The sequence below is a fragment of the Stenella coeruleoalba genome (assembly GCF_951394435.1).
Source record: "Stenella coeruleoalba genome assembly, chromosome: X".
NCBI lineage: Eukaryota > Metazoa > Chordata > Mammalia > Artiodactyla > Delphinidae > Stenella > Stenella coeruleoalba.
This window is the reverse complement of record NC_137152.1, coordinates 7,916,002-7,934,015: the sequence shown is the minus strand read 5'-3', so window position 1 is coordinate 7,934,015 and position 18,014 is coordinate 7,916,002. Positions and strand designations below refer to the sequence as shown.

The 18,014-nt window shown below is 42.2% G+C and overlaps 1 protein-coding gene across 5 annotated transcripts in view; it reads left to right on the top strand.

Annotated features, from left to right (window-relative positions):
• Window positions 1-18,014, top strand: part of MID1 (midline 1) — a 654,655-nt gene that overhangs the window by 605,934 nt on the left and 30,707 nt on the right. For 4 of the 5 annotated variants that reach the window (XM_079911574.1, XM_079911571.1, XM_079911572.1 and 1 more), the window contains 2 exons: window positions 6,100-6,227; window positions 13,604-13,747. In XM_079911574.1, coding sequence (XP_079767700.1) covers window positions 6,100-6,227; window positions 13,604-13,747 — 272 coding nt within the window. The remainder of the gene's footprint in view (window positions 1-6,099; window positions 6,228-13,603; window positions 13,748-18,014) is intronic. The other variant, XM_079911575.1, reaches the window with a different exon arrangement.

Here is an 18,014-nt window from a genome sequence, read left to right as displayed (position 1 = left end):
GCCAACCTTTGGCCTAGGGCAAAAAATACCATCTTCTGCCTTGAATTTCTTCGAGGAAGGCGAAAGAAAACTAATGATTATGCAGGGCTTGCTTGTGTTGCCCACTGTGCTAATTCTCAAAATACCACATAGAGGCAGGTGGTGGTTTTTCCGTTTTCACTGTTCCTTCAATGGGAGGAGGGTAGAGTATCTTTACAACTCTGGTCGAGAATCCAACCGGCTTCTTTGTGTTACGTTTTCTATTTGAGAATATTTCCTCTGAGACTGGTTAGATACTTATCTCTTCCAAAGCACGTGGATAACAGCTGGTTACCATCCCTCTTATATCCTTAAAATGGTCTCCTCCCTTCTCCAAGAGCGGCCAGCTTCTTTCCTCATGACTCCTAGCAAGTACTTAATTGTCTTCGCTGCTCTCAACTGCCTCCAGTTGCCTGAAATATTCATGCTAAAGTTAAAAACTGCACACGGCACTAATACTCCAGTGTACCCAGGACACTCTAGCAGACAGCGTTTACACTTACGTCATGGTTTCCAACTGGGATCCAATAGTACTTTTCTCCAGCTGTAAATTGTGAGATGTCCAGATGAAATGGCTAGTGTGGGCTGCACGTCTCAGCAACCCCTAAAAATCCGATCCAGTCTAACACGAATAAATTCTCACCTAGCGGGGGGGAGAATGTGGCCCCGTAACAGTTAAGAGAGAACTTAACTGGAAGTTAAGACCTGCATTTGAAGTCTAACACAAGCGCATGGATGCCCACATGTGATCTTGCTCAGACCCAGCAGGTCATACCTGGATCCATTCAGCGCCACCTCTCACAAGCCCATCTCATCAAGAACAGAAACGTGACCGATTGCTCTTTCTACAAATGAGTTGTATCGTATACTGTATTCTCAAGCCTAACATATAGTTCTTCGTGTGATTGTATGTACACTTTTCTAAAATGATGTTAAATTAGCAACACTCTTCACTAAATCCAGGCATAAGAAAGTTGGCCCACTGCTTATGAGAAGTCTACACTTCCATCAGATGTGAATACGTAGTGCCTGTAAAATTTTGCTAGGAGCCCTTGTCCCTCTGTTTCTGCACCCTCTCTCTTTCTGTCTCTGTTTGTCAATCGTCTTGGTCAATTCCTGAGCCCTTTTCCCTTTCCAGCAATTAGAATATAGTAAAAAGGCACTGGGCTTGGACTTGGGATTTGGAATCCTGGGTTCAGATCCTAGAACTGTCACTTTTTGACTGTTGTTCTTTGGGTTTCTTCAAGAGCTATTTAAAAAAAACAAAACAAAACATTTCTTTTAAAATTTTTTTTTGGCTGCGTCAGGGTCTTAGTTGCAGCACGCGGGATCTTTTTTTTTTTTTTTTTTTTTGCGGTACGTGGGCCTCTCACCGTTGTGGCCTCTCCCGTTGCGGAGCACAGGCTCCAGACACGCAGGCCCAGCGGCCATGGCTCACGGGCCCAGCCGCTCCACGGCATGTGGGATCCTCCCAGACCGGGGTACAAACCCGTGTCCCCTGCATCGGCAGGCAGACTCTCAACCACTGCGCCACCAGGGAAGCCCTTTTTTTTTTTTTAATATATTTATATATTATTTATCTTTGGCTGCATTGGGTCTTTTGTTGCTGCGAGCGGGGGCTACTCTTCGTTGCGGTGCGCAGGCTTCTCATTGCGGTAGCTTCTCTTGTTGTGGAGCATGGGCTCTAGGCACGTGGGCTTCAGTAGTTGTGGCAAGCAGGCTCAGTAGTTGTGGTGCACGGGCTTAGTTGCTCTGCGGCATGTGCGATCTCCCCTGACCAGGGCTTGAACCCGTGTCCCCTGCATTGGAGGCGGATTCTTAACCACCACGCCACCAGGGAAGTCCCACGCGGGATCTTTCGTTGTGATGCGTGGGCTCTTCATTGCAGCGCCTAGGCTTCTCTCTAGTTGTGGCTCATGGGCTCCAGAGTGCGGGCTCTGTAGTTGTGGCGTGCAGGCTTAGTTGCCCCGCGGCATGTGGGATCTTAGTTCCCCTACCAGGGATTGAACCGGCGTCCCCTGCATTGCAAGACGGATTCTTAACCACTGGACCAGCAGGGAAGTGCCCAAGAGCTATTTTTGACTTAGAAAACTGGACTCATACTAGCTACCTCTGTCAGTAGTTGCGATAACTTTGCTGGCGACTCCTATAAACAGGCCTTAAGTGTTGTAGATAGTCCATAATGTTTGTTGGATTTATGTTTTCATATTACTTAACATTCTTCTCTAGAACGTGACTTCACAGTCGTGTTTACTACTGTGTCTGCCTTGGGCTTTGGTGGCTGTGTATTTCTAAACCATCTTTATTCTTCTATTCGAGGGTGGAATGCCCAGAACAAACTTTTAATCCTGCAGGCCTTCCTAAAGTGAGAGTTGGATGTGATTTTTCTGCATCGTTAAACCACTTACAGTGGATATGTTCGCCTGCAAGCTGAGTCAGACCACAACAAGTTTTTCAATTCAGAAACATCAGAAAACCCCTAGCGGAGCGAGAGCCTCAAGTTTTACATTGTAGGAGACGCATATGCTTTGGAATCGAGCGCTTGGCTCTGTGCTAATTTGCTCAGGAGTAATTACGGGTAGCACTGGGGCTGCTCCGTAATCCTTGTGACTCTCCTTTTGCTCATGTGCTCCCAGCGGGCAGGACCCCTAGCCATCTTGTTTCCACCATTATGGCCCCAGCACATAGCAAACTGCCTTATCTGAATGAATGTGTGAACAAATCTATAAAACAGGGCCGATTATTCCTACCTACTATGGTCGCTGTAGGGATAAAATGAAATAATGGAGTAAAGATATTAGCTGAGTTCCTGTCTCAAGGTGAACTTACAATAAATGCTAATTTCCTTCCTTCCCGCTCACTAAATGGATGCAAATGCATTGTATAACATACTATATTCTCAAGCCTACCTAATATATACTTCTTAGTGTGATTCTATGTGCACTTTTCTAAAATGATGTTAAATAAGCAAAACTCTTCACTCAATCCAAGTATAAGAAAGTTGGTCTACTCCTTAGGAGACATCTAAAATTAAAATCATTTTTAGCAGCAAATTATCTGTATCAAGAGGATGATAAGAAGAAAACTCCCTCTGAACAGTACCCGTTTTTCAGAGTTCCTAGGAGGGACTCAGACTCCACCGGATGACTCCTCTGTCCCTCACTGCCATAGGCAATTCAAGGATCCCGCAGAGTTCCCCAGAATACAAAGCCGAGAACTCCAGTTATCAGCCGGAAAGATGTCACTTATAAGAATTAGAGTGCATGTGATGAGTGATTTTTGAAATGTGTTCTACAGGGTGTTAATTGGTGTTAAAACAACAAGGTTCCAGGGTCAGACGCGTTTGGGAATTCCTGAGCTGACTAAAGTAAACCACGCTTTGTTACTGTGTGAACTCACCGGGTTTTACCATGGTGATGTGCGTCGTAGCCCACCTGCCCGAGACAGACCCATTGAGGCGCCATTGTCGGGCGGTCGGGCGTGGGGGAATATTAAGTGGGAAGGGTAGAGCATCTTCCCCTGGTGTTGACTGTTCGGCAGAAATCTTGGAAGCACTCTAGCTCTAGACATGTCCTCCTTCCAGAAAACCGGCCCCACGTGGCTGGTAGCAACTGAGTGTCATGAAGATTAGGGGCATCAAAGGCAAAATAGAAAGGGGAAGTAGCGTGCAGCCCACGCTATTAAGTGTCAGGGTAGGACACGATGCCGTTATTTGCTCCAGTATGTTAAGAGCTTGACACACAGCCACAAGCATGTGTACACATATTCCCGTACACACATACACACACACACACACACACACACACACACGACTCTAAAAGCACAGAATTGAGAAAGTGGCATGTGCTGATGGCCCTGGTGGATTTTGGCAATTTATCCGAAAGGCCAAGAGATGGGCAACAAGGATTTGGGGAAGAAAAACATAGCCTAAAATGTTGAATTTGGCAGATCTCCGCTCGCCTGTCAGTCCAATTAAGAATTTGAAATTGTAGCCGAAGATAAATATCTTTCCTTCTATCAGAAAACATGTGTAGGTGTTAAAAGCTCCAGTCTCGCTGTCAGTCTTTGCCTCCCAGGCTTAGGAAATTTCAGCCTCTCTGTTCCCACTCTACAAAGTTCCCACCAGCAAGATGTCAGGCACAGGTGTAACGTTTTTATTGCAGTGAAATTTGCATCACATAAAATTAACCATTTTAAAGTGACCAATTCATTGGCATTTAGTACAGTCACAGCGTTGTACAATTCCTGCCTCTATCGAGTTCCGAATTATTTTCATCACCCCAAAAGAAAACCCCACACCCATTACGTAATCACTCCCCATTGTCCCCTGCCCCCAGCCCCTGGCAACCACCGATCTACCTTCTGTCGCTATGGGTTTTTGCCTGTTCTGGGCATTTCATCCAAGTGCGTCATACAATATGTGGCCTTTTGTGTCTGGCTTCTTTCACTTATCATAATACTTTCAGGGTTCACCCATGTCATAGCATATATCAGTCTTTCATTCCTTTTTACGGCTGAAAAAGACTCCATTGTATAGATGTGCCCACAGATGTCATTTTTACAGCCAAGATATATTTCTTTATAAAATCCAAAACTTTAAGAGCCATTAGGAGATGCAAGAGGAGATCTGTCTTTTAGTGTAACCAGGTTGAAGTTTTTCTAAATTAAATGGAAGAGTACAGACCTAGAATTCTCTTCCTGGCTGCTGCCAGCTAGCTCTGTGGTCTTGTATAAATGAGCATCAATGCCCTTCATTAGAAAATAAGTAACTAGCTTATGGCTAAATCATTTAAAGGTTGTTTCTTTGCTCAAAAATTCCCAGTACCCTACACAGTATCCTGCACATAGTAGGTCCTCGGTGGTGTTTATTGAACTTCCTGAAATACCAAAATCAAGATTATGAGTCTAGCCTAGTTTGATGTGCTCAGAAGTGGTTTACCTCATCCCATAATTTTCTTGTTCTTAGAAGAATCACTTGCATTGTTAATTAGTCAAAATGTTCTGCTATTAATAATAACTTTCCCAATCAACGTGAGAGTCCACTGCAGGAGACCGATACCTACCAATAGCTTGCTTTATAGATTACAAACGAGAAGTCTACCTAGCAACCTTAATGAAGAGGGGAAATGGTGGACCCATCAGGGGAATTTGTTAGGAAGCTCATGTATATTTTCCATGGCATCTGCTGGGAATATGGTGCAAGAACATGAAGACAAGGAGAATGAAAACGAGCCTGACAAAAACTCCTTTTTTAATGTTTATTTTAGGGAGAGGCTAGTCATTGATTAAACTAATCCAATATCTGGAAACATTCTTTTTTAATCTTCACTTTGCCTTTTATGCAGCTTGAAATTCGGAAGACTCTTCTTTGAAGTGGAGCAGGGTTGAGTCTGAAAAGAACAAACAGTTTCCCAGACAGATGTGTGAAGAAATGCCTGGAGCTATGTGCTTCTCGCTGGGGTTAGATGTGCGGGGGCCAGAGAGTTAAATATACAGCAATGTGAAATATGAATATTCTTTCGCCTCCATGGGGAATTTTGTCCCGATAGTAAAAAGGAAGGGAGGAAGCCATTCTTCTGTTTTCCCAGTTCCTCTGCCTCCTCTCGTAGCTTATACTCATTTGCATTGTGTTGCCTGTTACGCCATTCCGAGATGTTTCTTGAGGCTCACGTGTAAAAACAGCAATGGTGGGCTTCCCTGGTGGCGCAGTGGTTGAGAGTCCGCCTGCCGGTGCAGGGGACACGGGTTCGTGCCCCGGCTCGGGAGGATCCCACATGCCGCGGAGCGGCTGGGCCCGTGAGCCATGGCCGCTGAGCCTGCGCGTCCGGAGCCTGTGCTCCGCAGCAAGAGAAGCCACCGCAATGAGAAGCCCACGCACCGCAACGAAGAGTAGCCCCCGCTCGCCGCAACTAGAGAAAGCCCGCGCGCAGCAGTGAAGACCCAACACAGCCCAAAATAAATTAATTTAAAAAAAACACGATTTCTTAATGATATTTCTTTTCCTTTTATTTTTTCACTCCTATGCAGTGATGGTAAAAGCCAGCTTGACATTTCTAAAAAGTTGTTTTGTTTCAATTACAGAGTCTCCATGGCAACGGCATCATCCCAGGTGCTAATTCCTGAAATCAACCTCAACGACACCTTTGACACCTTTGCCTTAGATTTTTCCCGAGAGAAGAAATTGCTAGAATGTCTGGATTACCTTACAGGTATTGTCTTTTGTGTTTTCTTTAATACTGGGTACGTTCAGTGATACTTCATTAGGAATGAAGTCTAATATCCTCGTATTTTTGGTATTCCTTTGGTTTGTTTGTTTGTTTTCCAAGCAAAATAATACAGTCCAAGACTAAACTGGGGACAGAGGCAAAAAGAGAATCTCGGTCACTGAAAGCATATTGACCACCATTTCCCACACTCTCGGCGTGTGGGTACCATACGTGATACCTCTGTTGGCCATCAGAGAGGTACATGGGGCAGCGTGGCTGTTTTCCATTTCATGTCAGCAAGGCAGATGACTCTCACAGTGCCTTGGCAGAGAAAAACTTAGCAGCTGACTCTAATGGGGTATCTACTCTGCCCTGGCTCTTTGCGTGTGTTTAATCTTCCCGACATCGAATTGAGGTGAAGTATTACAATCCTCATTTTGCAAACGACAGAGGTCATCCATCTTGCTGGAGGTCAGATAGCTAGGGAGAGGCAGAATTAGGATTTAGCTCAGGTCTGTACAGACTCCAAAGACCTCCTTACTTTCTAGTAAAAGACTCAATTTCGTCTTGGCAAAGGTCACCATGGCAGATGTCCCAAAAATCACACTTGTGTTCCTGGTGCCACGTTTCACTCCTGTGCTTTTTGATAGGCATTTTTTTGGGGGGTGGGGGTGGGGGGGTGAGGTCAAGCTTAAAAAACGAAAGCAGCCATAATAAAAGAAACCTCTGGCTACTCCTTTTCCTAACCATGCTTCCAAATTTTTCTTAGCCGTCGACCGCTAAGGCAAGAACTGACCACATTCGCTCATAGAATGTGGACTGTTTAGATGACTTTATTTGTGTTATCCAGAGCCGCGGGTGCCGCGGGGAATTCAGTGAAGCTCCGCGTCTACAGTGAAGCCAGCTGTGCACTGAATTTAGAATGTGCCACTTTCAAGAGACCACATCCCTAACTTAGCGCAGCACCAGTGTCTCCACCCTCATTGTGTATGTGTGTTCGTGGGAGAGCAGTTGGGAAAGGGGAAGCAGGAGAGACGGAGCATTGGGTGATGTTTATTTTTACAGTCTGTGGCTAGAAAGCAAAGGATTTCTATGTTCAAGGAGCACTGTACCCAGATCAGGGTTTTTCTTTGCCTGGACCCGAGGTGCCGGTTTTAGCCTTTGTGCATTTGCAAAGGGAGGCGAGTCACCCCAGAAACATCTTCTTATCTTAGGTGATTCTTTCACACCATACGATGCCTATGAAGGAAGAAATAAGTTGACTCAAAAAGCACGTCCAGTAAGAAACCAAACTTGATTTCAACTATTTATGAACGTAGCTTTTCACTCTGAGATTTACCTCAACTAACACCATGCCACAGAACTTTCTAGGATGATAGAAACACTCTGCACTGTCCAGTAGGATACCTGCTAGCCACGTGGGGCTGTGTTGAAAACCTGAAATGTGGTTAGTGAGTTTTTACTTTTGTTTCACTTTAATTAAGGTGAAATGTAAGGGGCCACACGGAGCTCGTGGCTACTGTGTTGGACCAGGCAGGTGAGCCTTTCTCGGGCTGAGATGCTTTCTATGATGGCATCCTATTAAAAATCTCCTGTTTTCTTATATCATTTGGGAATGAGTGTGGTCACAGCAACAGGAAATCCAGTTAGCAGTGACTAAACCCATCAGACAGTGTTCCTATCACAGAAACAGGAGAACAGAGGCTTCTGTTGCCGTCCAGGGCTGGGCAGCAGTTCAGTGATGACGTCGGACCCCAGGCTCTTTCTCTTTTTGTGCTCTGCCACCGTCATTGTCTGTTTATGAGGAAAACCAAAAGCTTGCTCTGAAGATCTATCTAGCAAACTTCCACTCATGTCTTGTGGGCTAGATCCATGTCATAAGGTCGCGCCCAAGGGCAGAGAAGACCAAAACGTGTGGCTGGGCACGTGGCCATTCTGCACAGAATCAGTGTCTTATTGTCAAGAATGTCCTTCCCATTTCCCCAAAGTTGTTTAAGAGCATTTCAATAACGTATGCCCGTCCTAATCTCTATGTGAATGCCAGAGTACTGACTGCAGGGGAAACTGTGAAAGTGGTTTGCACTGACTTGTAGAGTGTACGCCATATATCATCCCGATGGCTGTTTATGCCGAACTAAAGACCATATGGGGTACCTGCTATTACGCCTTCTTAGCTGTCACCCTCCGATACAAATTTGGACCACTTCTAGACATAACATCGATCCTGGCCATAACATACAATGCTCGGCTGATACTGCCAAGTCCAAATAGTTTATCAGACGTTCGTAAGCAGGAACTGGAGTGTTTGTGGAGTATTAACCCACCATTTCTTGTGTCCTGTTTATGACAGAGGCAAGAAAATAACAGCTCTGGTATACCAACTGCATGAATATTGAAACTGGCAGCGTGCTGCTGTTCTCGTTTACTGTAAGCTGGATATTGACTTTTCAGGACAAACCCATTGGCTTTATAATCAAAACAGGGTTAGTCTGCCTGGCTGTGAAAACAAGACTTTTTTTTCGCCTCTAACACGCCTCTAAATGGTATGTCAAGTGAATAACCCGGAGGGGTGAGATTCCCTCCGTGATTACAGCCCCTGCCACGTGTCTCCCAGCTACCTGCCTATTTCAAACACAGTGTTCTTTTTATTTAATCATGTATTGCAATGCAGAGAGAACCAAATCTTTCTACGTTGGTTGATGGAGAAATAATTCAATGAACTGTTTAGATGATGGGAGAGTAAATATTTCTCCACTGACCCATGCAGGGTGATCCCACACTAACAGGGACCACACGGACAGTAATAAGCATGTTTATGATGCAGCTGGGCCTCCTCCGTGGAAGGCATCTCTCGATCGGTATCACTTATTCATCCGAGTCACAGCACATGGCACTAAATCTTTGTTTTTCACTAATAAATTCTACCATTTTTTTCATTTTTAAAAAAATTTCAGCTTTATTAAGGTATAATCGACAAATAAAATTGTAGGATATTTAAAGTATACATCTTAGTGATTTAAGTTTTGTGTTTTCGGATCTTGTTAAAGAAACCTTTCCCCATCCTGAGTCACAAAGATATTCTGCTTCTTCCATTAGCCTCACTGTTTTACTTTTCCATTTATATCTTTAAGCTATCTGAAGTTTACCTTTGTATTTAGTGTAAGGTAGGGATTTAACTGAATTTTTCGTCATATTTTGAACCAGTTTTATCAACATAATTTCTAAGCCATCTGTTCTTTCCTCATGGAGATGGCTTTGCCACCTTTGTGGTGCTGCCTTTTTTGTACGTCAAGTTCTACGTATCATGGGTCTATTTCCAAGCTTTCTATCTGTTCTTTTTTTTTTTTAAACATCTTTATTGGAGTATAATTGCTTTACAATGTTGTGTTAGCTTCTGCTATATAACAAAGTGAATCAGCTATACGTATACATATGTCTCCACATCCCCTCCCTCTTGTGTCTCCCACCCTCCCTATCCCACCCCTCTAGGTGGTCACAAAGCACCGAGCTGATCTCCCTGTGCTATGCGGCTGCTTCCCACTAGCTACCTATTTTACATTTGGTAGTGTATATATGTCCATGCCACTCTCTCACTTTGTCCCAGCTTACCCTTCCCCCACCCCCTGGTCCTCAAGCCCATTCTCTATATCTGCATCTTTATTCCTGTCCTGCCCCTAGGTTTTTCAGAACCTTTTTTTTTCCCCTTAGATTCCATATATATGTGTTAGCACACGGTATTTGTTTTTTTCCTTCTGACTTACTTCACTCTATGACAGACTCTAGGTCCATCCACCTCACTACAAATAACTTCAATTTCGTTTCTTTTTAGGGCTGAGTAATATTCCATTGTATATATGTGCCACATCTTCTTTATCCATTCATCTGTCGATGGACACTTAGGTTGCTTCCATCTGCGGGCTATTGTAAATAGAGCTGCAGTGAACATTGTGGTGCATGACTCTTTTTGAATTATGGTTTTCTCAGGGTATACTCCCAGTAGTGGGATTAATGGGTCGTATGGTAATTCTCTTTTTAGTTCTTTAAGGAACCTCCATACTGTTCTCCACAGTGGCTGTATCAATTTACATTCCCACCAACAATGCAAGAGGGTTCCCTTTTCTCCACACCCTCTCCAGCATTTATTGTTAGTAGATTTTTTGATGATGGCCATTCTGACTAGTGTGAGGTGATACCTCATTGTAGTTTTTTGTTTGTTTGTTTTTATTTTTGTTTTTTGGCGGTACGCGGGCCTCTCACTGTCGTGGCCTCTCCCGTTGCGGAGCACAGGCTCCAGACGCGCAGGCTCAGCGGCCATGGCTCACGGGCCCAGCGGCTCCGTGGCAGTTGGGATCTTCCCGGACCGGGGCACGAACCCGCGTCCCCTGCATCGGCAGGCGGACTCTCAACCACTGCGCCACCAGGGAAGCCCACCTCATTGTAGTTTTGATTTGCACTTCTCTAATGAGTGGCAATGCTGAGCATCCTTTCATGTGTTTGTTGGCAAGCTGTATATCTTCTTTGGAGAAATGTCCGTTTAGGGCTTCTGCGTATTTTTGGATTGGGTGGTTCTTTTGATTTTGAGCTGCATGAGCTGCTTGTATATTTTGGAGATTAATTCTTGGCTTCATGTGCAAATATTTTCTCCCATTCTGAGGGTTGTCTTTTGGTCTTGTTTATGGTTTCCTTTGCTGTGCAAAAGCTTTGAAGTTTCATTAGGTCCCATTTGTTTATTTTTGTTTTTATTTCCATTTCTCGAGGAGGTGGGTCAAAAAGGATCTTGCTGTGATTTATGTCACAGAGTGTTCTGCCTATGTTTTCCTCTAAGTTTGATAGTGCCTGGCCTTACATTTAGGTCTTTAATCCATTTTGAGTTTATTTTTGTGTATGGTGTTAGGGAGTGTTCTAATTTCATTCTTTTCCATGTAGCTGTCCAGTTTTCCCAGCACCACTTATTGAAGAGGCTGTCTTTTCTCCGTTGTATATTCCTGCCTCCTTTAGCAAAGATAAGGTGATCGTAGGTGCATGGGTTTCTCTCTGAGCTTTCTATCCTGTTCCATTGATCTATACTTCTGTTTTTGTTGACACTAAATCTTGCATGTGGATATTTCAGGAGACAGATGTATGAAGTCATATTCCAGAAGGAACGCTTTAAGGCTCTGTAGAGCCCTTCTATCTTGATGCACAACTTTCTTTTTCAAGTTATCTCTTTTTTTAAATTTACTTTGTTGAAGTATAGGTGATTTACAATGTTGTGTTAGTTTCAGGTGTACAGCAGAGTGATTCAGTTATACATATATATATATATATATATATATATATATATATATATATATATATATATATATATAGTATACACAAGCTTCCGGCAAAACCCAAATGAACTTTTTAGCCAACCCAATATATTCTTTTTCATATTCTTTTCCATTATGGTTTATCACAGGATATTGAATATGGTTCCCTGTGCTATACAGTAGCACCTTGCTGTTTATTCATTCTATATATAATAGTTTGCATCTGCTAGTCCCAAACTCCCAATCCATCCCTCCCGCACCTCCCCTCCCCCTTGGCCAGCACAAGTCTGTTCTCTGTGTCTGTTTCTCTTTCATAGATAAGTTCATCTGTGTCATATTTTAGATTCCACATGTAAGTGGTATCATATGGTATTTGTCTTTGTCTGCCTGACTTACTTCACTTAATATGATCATCTCCAAGTCCACGGCACATGGCATTATTTCATTTTATGGCTGTGTAGTATCCCTTAATGCACACCGTGACGCAGTGGCTGCTGCAATAATGTCTGTGGAATTCAGTATCAATAGACTGAGCTGGGCTAACTGACTTTATGCCACAGATGTAAAAGGGACTTGCCTCGTACGATACGTGTCCCGCATGTATCGTCAAGTGGCAAAGTGCGGAGTACTGAAACAATTCAAGTTTTAAATTTTACCATGTTCATCAACTTTCCTCCCTCTTGGGGTTTCTTTAGGACTAATCCATCCTCATCAAAGTTTCACGCAGGAAAGCGTTCTCTAATAGTGTAAGCAAACGTTGCTCATCTGTCGGACGCAGATATATTTTCTCGTTTTGAAGTTAGGTCCTGGTGTACAGAAGAATGGAAGAAAAGGCCTGGATCGACGCTTTAAACCAGGGCTCGGCAAACGCTGACTGTAAAGGGCCAGATGGTAAATATTTTAGTCTTTGCAGGACATATGGTTGCAACTACTCAATTCTGCTATTGCACAAAGGCAGCCAGAGACAGTCCATAAGTGAATGAGCCTGGCTGTGTTCCAATAAAACTTTATTTACAAAAACAGGCCGTGGGCCAGATTTGGCCCATAGCCATGGCTTGCCAGCTCCTGCTGTAAAATATTATTGCCGGTGCAAAGCACTCACTGCCTAGGCTTTTTCTTGCTCACAGACTCGTCTCATAAAAGCAGTTATTGAAATCAGTCCAGTAGAAGTCCACTTAAAATCATCATTTGGGTAGGATTTAGACTTCTCCACTCCAGAATGTGTTCAAGACATAAAACAGCAGCCTTCCCCAACGATAAGTTAATCAAATGCCAAGGCATCCTGTTTTTCTTGAGGAAGGAAAATGTACTTCTTAGATATGATTGATTGGCAATCATGTTCTTAATTTGACATACCACCTATCAACTGAAAAATGAGAAGAAAACTGAATCACACTAATACATTTTTATAAGGCCTCACAACATGTAATGAAAGAAAATTTTCAGACACTTATCTGACTGATATGTTATGGGATAACAAACATCAGTATTTTTGCAGTTGGGCGCCTGAATATAAAAATACGTGGCATCTTGTAGCTCCGAGGTTGGCTAACTGGCTCACATGCCAAATCTGGTCCTCACTTGTTTTTGTAAATAAAGTTCTACTGGAACCTGGCCAGGTCTGCTTGAGTACACATTGTCTCTGGCTGCTTTCACGGTACAGAGGCAGAGTTGAGTAGTTGCAACAGAGACCAGAGGACCCACCAAGCCTAAAATATTTACCATCTAGCTCTTTACCGAAAAAGTTTGCCATCCCCACAATGGGGATGAAATGACAAGAGTTCATCTTTGTTTACTTTTTGTTTGACATGTTTTCTTTCACGAATAAGAGAGTTTGTTTGCTTACCCTTCTGAACATGCCTTCATGATAAATAGAGAGAAGATACTGGCTGGCTGAAGTCACACTACCTGGGAAAAATCACAGTGATATAACCAGCCAAGCAAATGTTCTTTGGATTGGCATCGTCATCTCTCGGATAGTTCTGATGGATATGTTTTAAAAGGCCTGCTTTGACTGTCAAACATCTCCTTTGAAATGTATCCCAGAGGTGTCTGCTTCTCTGCTGATGACCGTCTTGCTCCCCACAGCTCCCAACCCTCCCACGATTAGAGAAGAGCTCTGCACGGCTTCCTATGACACCATCACCGTTCACTGGACCTCCGATGACGAATTCAGTGTGGTTTCCTACGAGCTCCAGTACACCATATTCACCGGACAAGCCAATGTCGTGAGTGAGTATCGCACGCCCTCTTGACTTCTCTGTTTGGTGACTGTTCTCAGATCGATTGCATTTCTGAATTTAAATATCAAGGGAAGACGAGGACGGAAAGAGTACACAATATTTATCGGCTTGTCTTTCCTAACCAAGAAGATGGTAGCACTCACTCCTACTGTGCTAGGAAAAATAACAGGCCAGATGGCGTTGAAAATTCTTAATCTCTAGCAAACCACATGGACGGCTCTTAAAAAAATATTGTTAAAGGAATCGGGGAACAAAAGCATGAATGCACTAGGAGTCTGTACATAAGTTAAAGATAAAAAGCTCTTGTGTTTAGAGATGTATACCTAGGTGTAAAAACTATAAATAAAAGTCAGGATGATGGTTGCCTCTTATGGGAGGGCAGTAGCACCACTGGCAAAACATGGGGAGATCATGGGGTTAACAGCACTTTCTGGGTGGGAGTTATATGGTTTAGTCATTATATCATACATTAAGTTTTCTTTTCTGAGTGTTACTTCAGAATTTTTTGGTTGTTATTAACCTTGGGTCTATGTCACTTTATTTTAGTTTTTATTTCATATTAGAGTATAGTTGACTTACAGTGTTGTGTTAGTTTCGGGTGTATAGCAAAGTGATTCAGTTATACAGATACGTATATCCATTACTTTATAGATTCTTTTCTCATATAGTTTATTAGAGAATAGTGACTAGAGTTCCCTGTGCTGTACAGTAGGCCCTTGTTGGTTATCTGTTGTATATATAGTAGTGTGTAGATGTTAATCCCAAACTCCTAATCTATCCCTCCCCCGACCTCTCCCCTTTGGTAACCATAAGTTTGTTTTTGAAGTCTGTGAGTCTGTTTCTGTTCTGTACACAAGTTCATTGGTATCTTTTTTTTAGATTCCACATAGAAGTGATATCACAGGGTACTTGTCTTTCTGACTTACGTCACTTAGGACGATAATCTCTAGGTCCATCCATGTTGCTGCAAATGGCATTATTTCGTTCTTTTTTATGACTAGTTATTACAGGATAGTGAATACAGTTCCCTGTGCTATACAATAGGACCTTGTTGTTTATCCATTCTGTATGTACTAGTTTGCATCTGCTAGTCCCAAACTCCCACTCCATCCCTACCCTGCCCCCACCCCCACTTGGCAACCACAAGTCTGTTCTCTGTGTCAGTCTGTTTCTGATTCTTAGAGAAGTTCATTTGTGTCATAGTTTAGATTCCACATATAAGTGATATCACGTGGTATTTGTTTTTCTCTTTCTGACTTACTTTGCTTAGTATGAGCATCTCGAGGTCCATCCATGTTGCTGCAAGTGGCATTATTTCATTCTTTTTTATGTCTGAGTACTATTCCATTGTGTATATGTACCAAATCTTCATTATTCACTCCTCTGTCGATGGACATATTTAGGTTGCTTCCACGCTTTGGCTATTGTAAATGGTGCTGCAGTGAACACTGGGGTGCATGTATCTTTTCAAATTATGGTTTTCTCTGGATATATGCCCAGGAGTGGGATTGCTGGATCATATGGTATAGTTCTATTTTAAGTCCTTTTTGGGAACCGCCATACTGTTCTCCATAATGGTTGTACCAATTTACATTCCCACCAACAGCATAGGAGGGTTCCCTTCTCTCCACACCCTCTCCAGCATTTATGGTTTGTAGATTTTTTAATGATGGCCATTCTGAGCCGTGTGAGCTGATACCTCATGGTCGTTTTGATTTGCATTTCTCTAATAATTAGTGATGTTGAGCATCTTTTCACGTGCTTTTTGGCCATCTGTATGTCTTCTTTGGAGAAATGTCTCTTTAGATCTTCTGCCCATTTGTTCACTGGGTTGTTTTTTTGATATTGAGCTGCATGAGCTGCTTTTGTATATTGTGGAGATTAATCCTTTGTCAGTTGCTTTGTTTGCAAATATTTTCTCCCATTTTGTGGGTTGTCCTTTTGTTTTGTTGATGGTTTCCTTTGCTGTGCAAAAGCTTTTAAGTTTAATTAGGTCCCATTTGTTTATTTTTGTTTTCATTTTCATTACTCCAGGAGGTGGATCCAAAAAGATATTGTTGCAATTTATGCAAAGATTGTTCTGCCTATATTTTCCTCCGAGAGTTTTATAGTATCTGGTCTTACATTTAGGTCTTTAATCCATCTTGAGTTCATTTTTGTGTATAGTGTTAGAGAATGTTCTCGTTTCATTCTTCAACATGTAGCTGTCCAGTTTTCCCTGCAACACTTATTGAAGAGGCTGTCTCTTCTCCATTGTATATCCTTGCCTCCTTTGACATAGATTAGTTGACCATAGGTGCATGGGTTTATTTCTGGACTTTCTATCCTGTCCCACTGATCTATATTTCTGTTTCTCTGCCAATGCCATACTGTTTTGATGACTGTAGCTTTGTAGTCAAGGAGCCTGATTCCTCCAGCTCTGTTTTCCTTTCTCAGGATTGCTTTGGCTATTCGGGGTTTTTTGTGTTTCCACACAAATGTAAAATTTTTTTGCTCTAGTTCTGTGAAAAATGCCGTTGGTAATTTAATAGGGATTGCATTGAATCTGTAGCTTGCCTTAGGTAGTATACTCATTTTGACAATATTGATTCTTCCAATCCAAGAACAATATTGATTTTTCCAATTCCTTTCCATCTGTGTATTCCTTTCCATCTGTGTGTGTCATCTTCAGTTTCTTTCATCAGCATCTTATAGTTTTCGAGTACAGGTATTTTGGCTCCTTGGGTAGGTTTATTCTTAGGAATTTTATTCTTTTTGATGTGATGGTAAATGGGATCGTTTCCTTAATTTCTCTTTCTGACCTGTCATCGTTAACATATAGAAATGCAAGAGATTTCTGTGTATTAATTCTATAAGCTGCAACTTTACCAAATTCATTGATGAGCTCAAGTAGTTTTCTGGTAGCATCTTTAGGATTTTCTATGTATAGTATCGTGTCCTCTGTAAACAGTGGCAGTTTTACTTCTTTTCCAATTGGGATTCCTTTTATTTCTTTTTCTTCTCTGATTGCCAAGGCTAGGACTTCCAGAGCTATGTTGAAGAAAAGTGGTGGGAGTGGGCATCCTTGTCTTGTTCCTGATCTTAGAGGAAATGCTTTTGGCTTTTCACTGTTGAGTATCATGTTAACTGTGGGTTTGTCATATATGGTCTCTATTATGTTGAGGCTCTGTGCCCACTTTCTGGAGAGGTTTTTTATCATAAATGAATGCTGAATTTTGTCAGAAGCTTTTTCTGCATCTATTGAGATGATCATATGGTTTTTATTCTTCAATTTGTTAATGTGGTGTATCACATTGGTTGATTTGTGGATACTGAAGAATCCTTGCATCCCTGGGATGAATCCCACTTGATCACGGTGTATGATCCTTTTACTGTATTGTCGGGTTCGGTTTGCTAGTATTATGTTGAGGAATTTTGCATCTATCTTCTTCAGGGATATTGGCCTGTAATTTTCTTTTTTTGTGCTATCTTTGTTTGGTCTTGGTATCAGGGTGATGGTGGCCTCGTAGAATGAGTTTGGGGGTGTTCCCTCCTCTGCGATTTTTTTTTGGAATAGTTTCAGAATGATAGGTGTTAACTCTTCTCTAAATGCTTGGTAGAATTCCCCTGTGAAGCCATCTGCTCTTGGACTTTTGTTTGTTGGGAGTTTTTAAATCACATTTTCAATTTCAGTACTTGTGATTGGTCTGTTCACAGTTTCTATTTCTGCTTGGTTCAGTCTTGGGAGATTGTACCTTTCTACGAATTTGTCCATTTCTTCTAGATTGTCCATTTTATTGGCATAGAGTTGCTTGTAGTAGTCTCTCATGATCCTTTGTATTTCTGTGGTGCCTGTTGTAACTTCAACTTTTTCATTTCTCATTTTATGGATTTGAGCCTTCTCCCTTTTTTTCTTGATGAGTCTGGCTAAAGATTTATCAATTTTGTTTACGTATTCTTTGTCTCTATCTCATTTCTTTCTGCTCTGATCTTTAGGGTTTCTTTCCTTCTACTAACTTTGGGTTTTGTCTCTTCTTCTTTCTCTAGTTCCTTTAGGCATAAGGTTAAGTTGTTTATTTGAGATTTTTCTTGTTTCCTGAGGTAAGATAGTATTGCTATAAACTTCCCTCTTACAATCGCTTTTGCTGTGTCCCGTAGGTCTTGGGTCATCAGGCTTTCGTTTGTCTCTAGGTATTTTTTCATTTCTTCTTTGATTTCTTCAGTGATCCATTGGTTGGTTAGTAGCATATTGTTTCACCTCCACGTGTTTGTGTTTT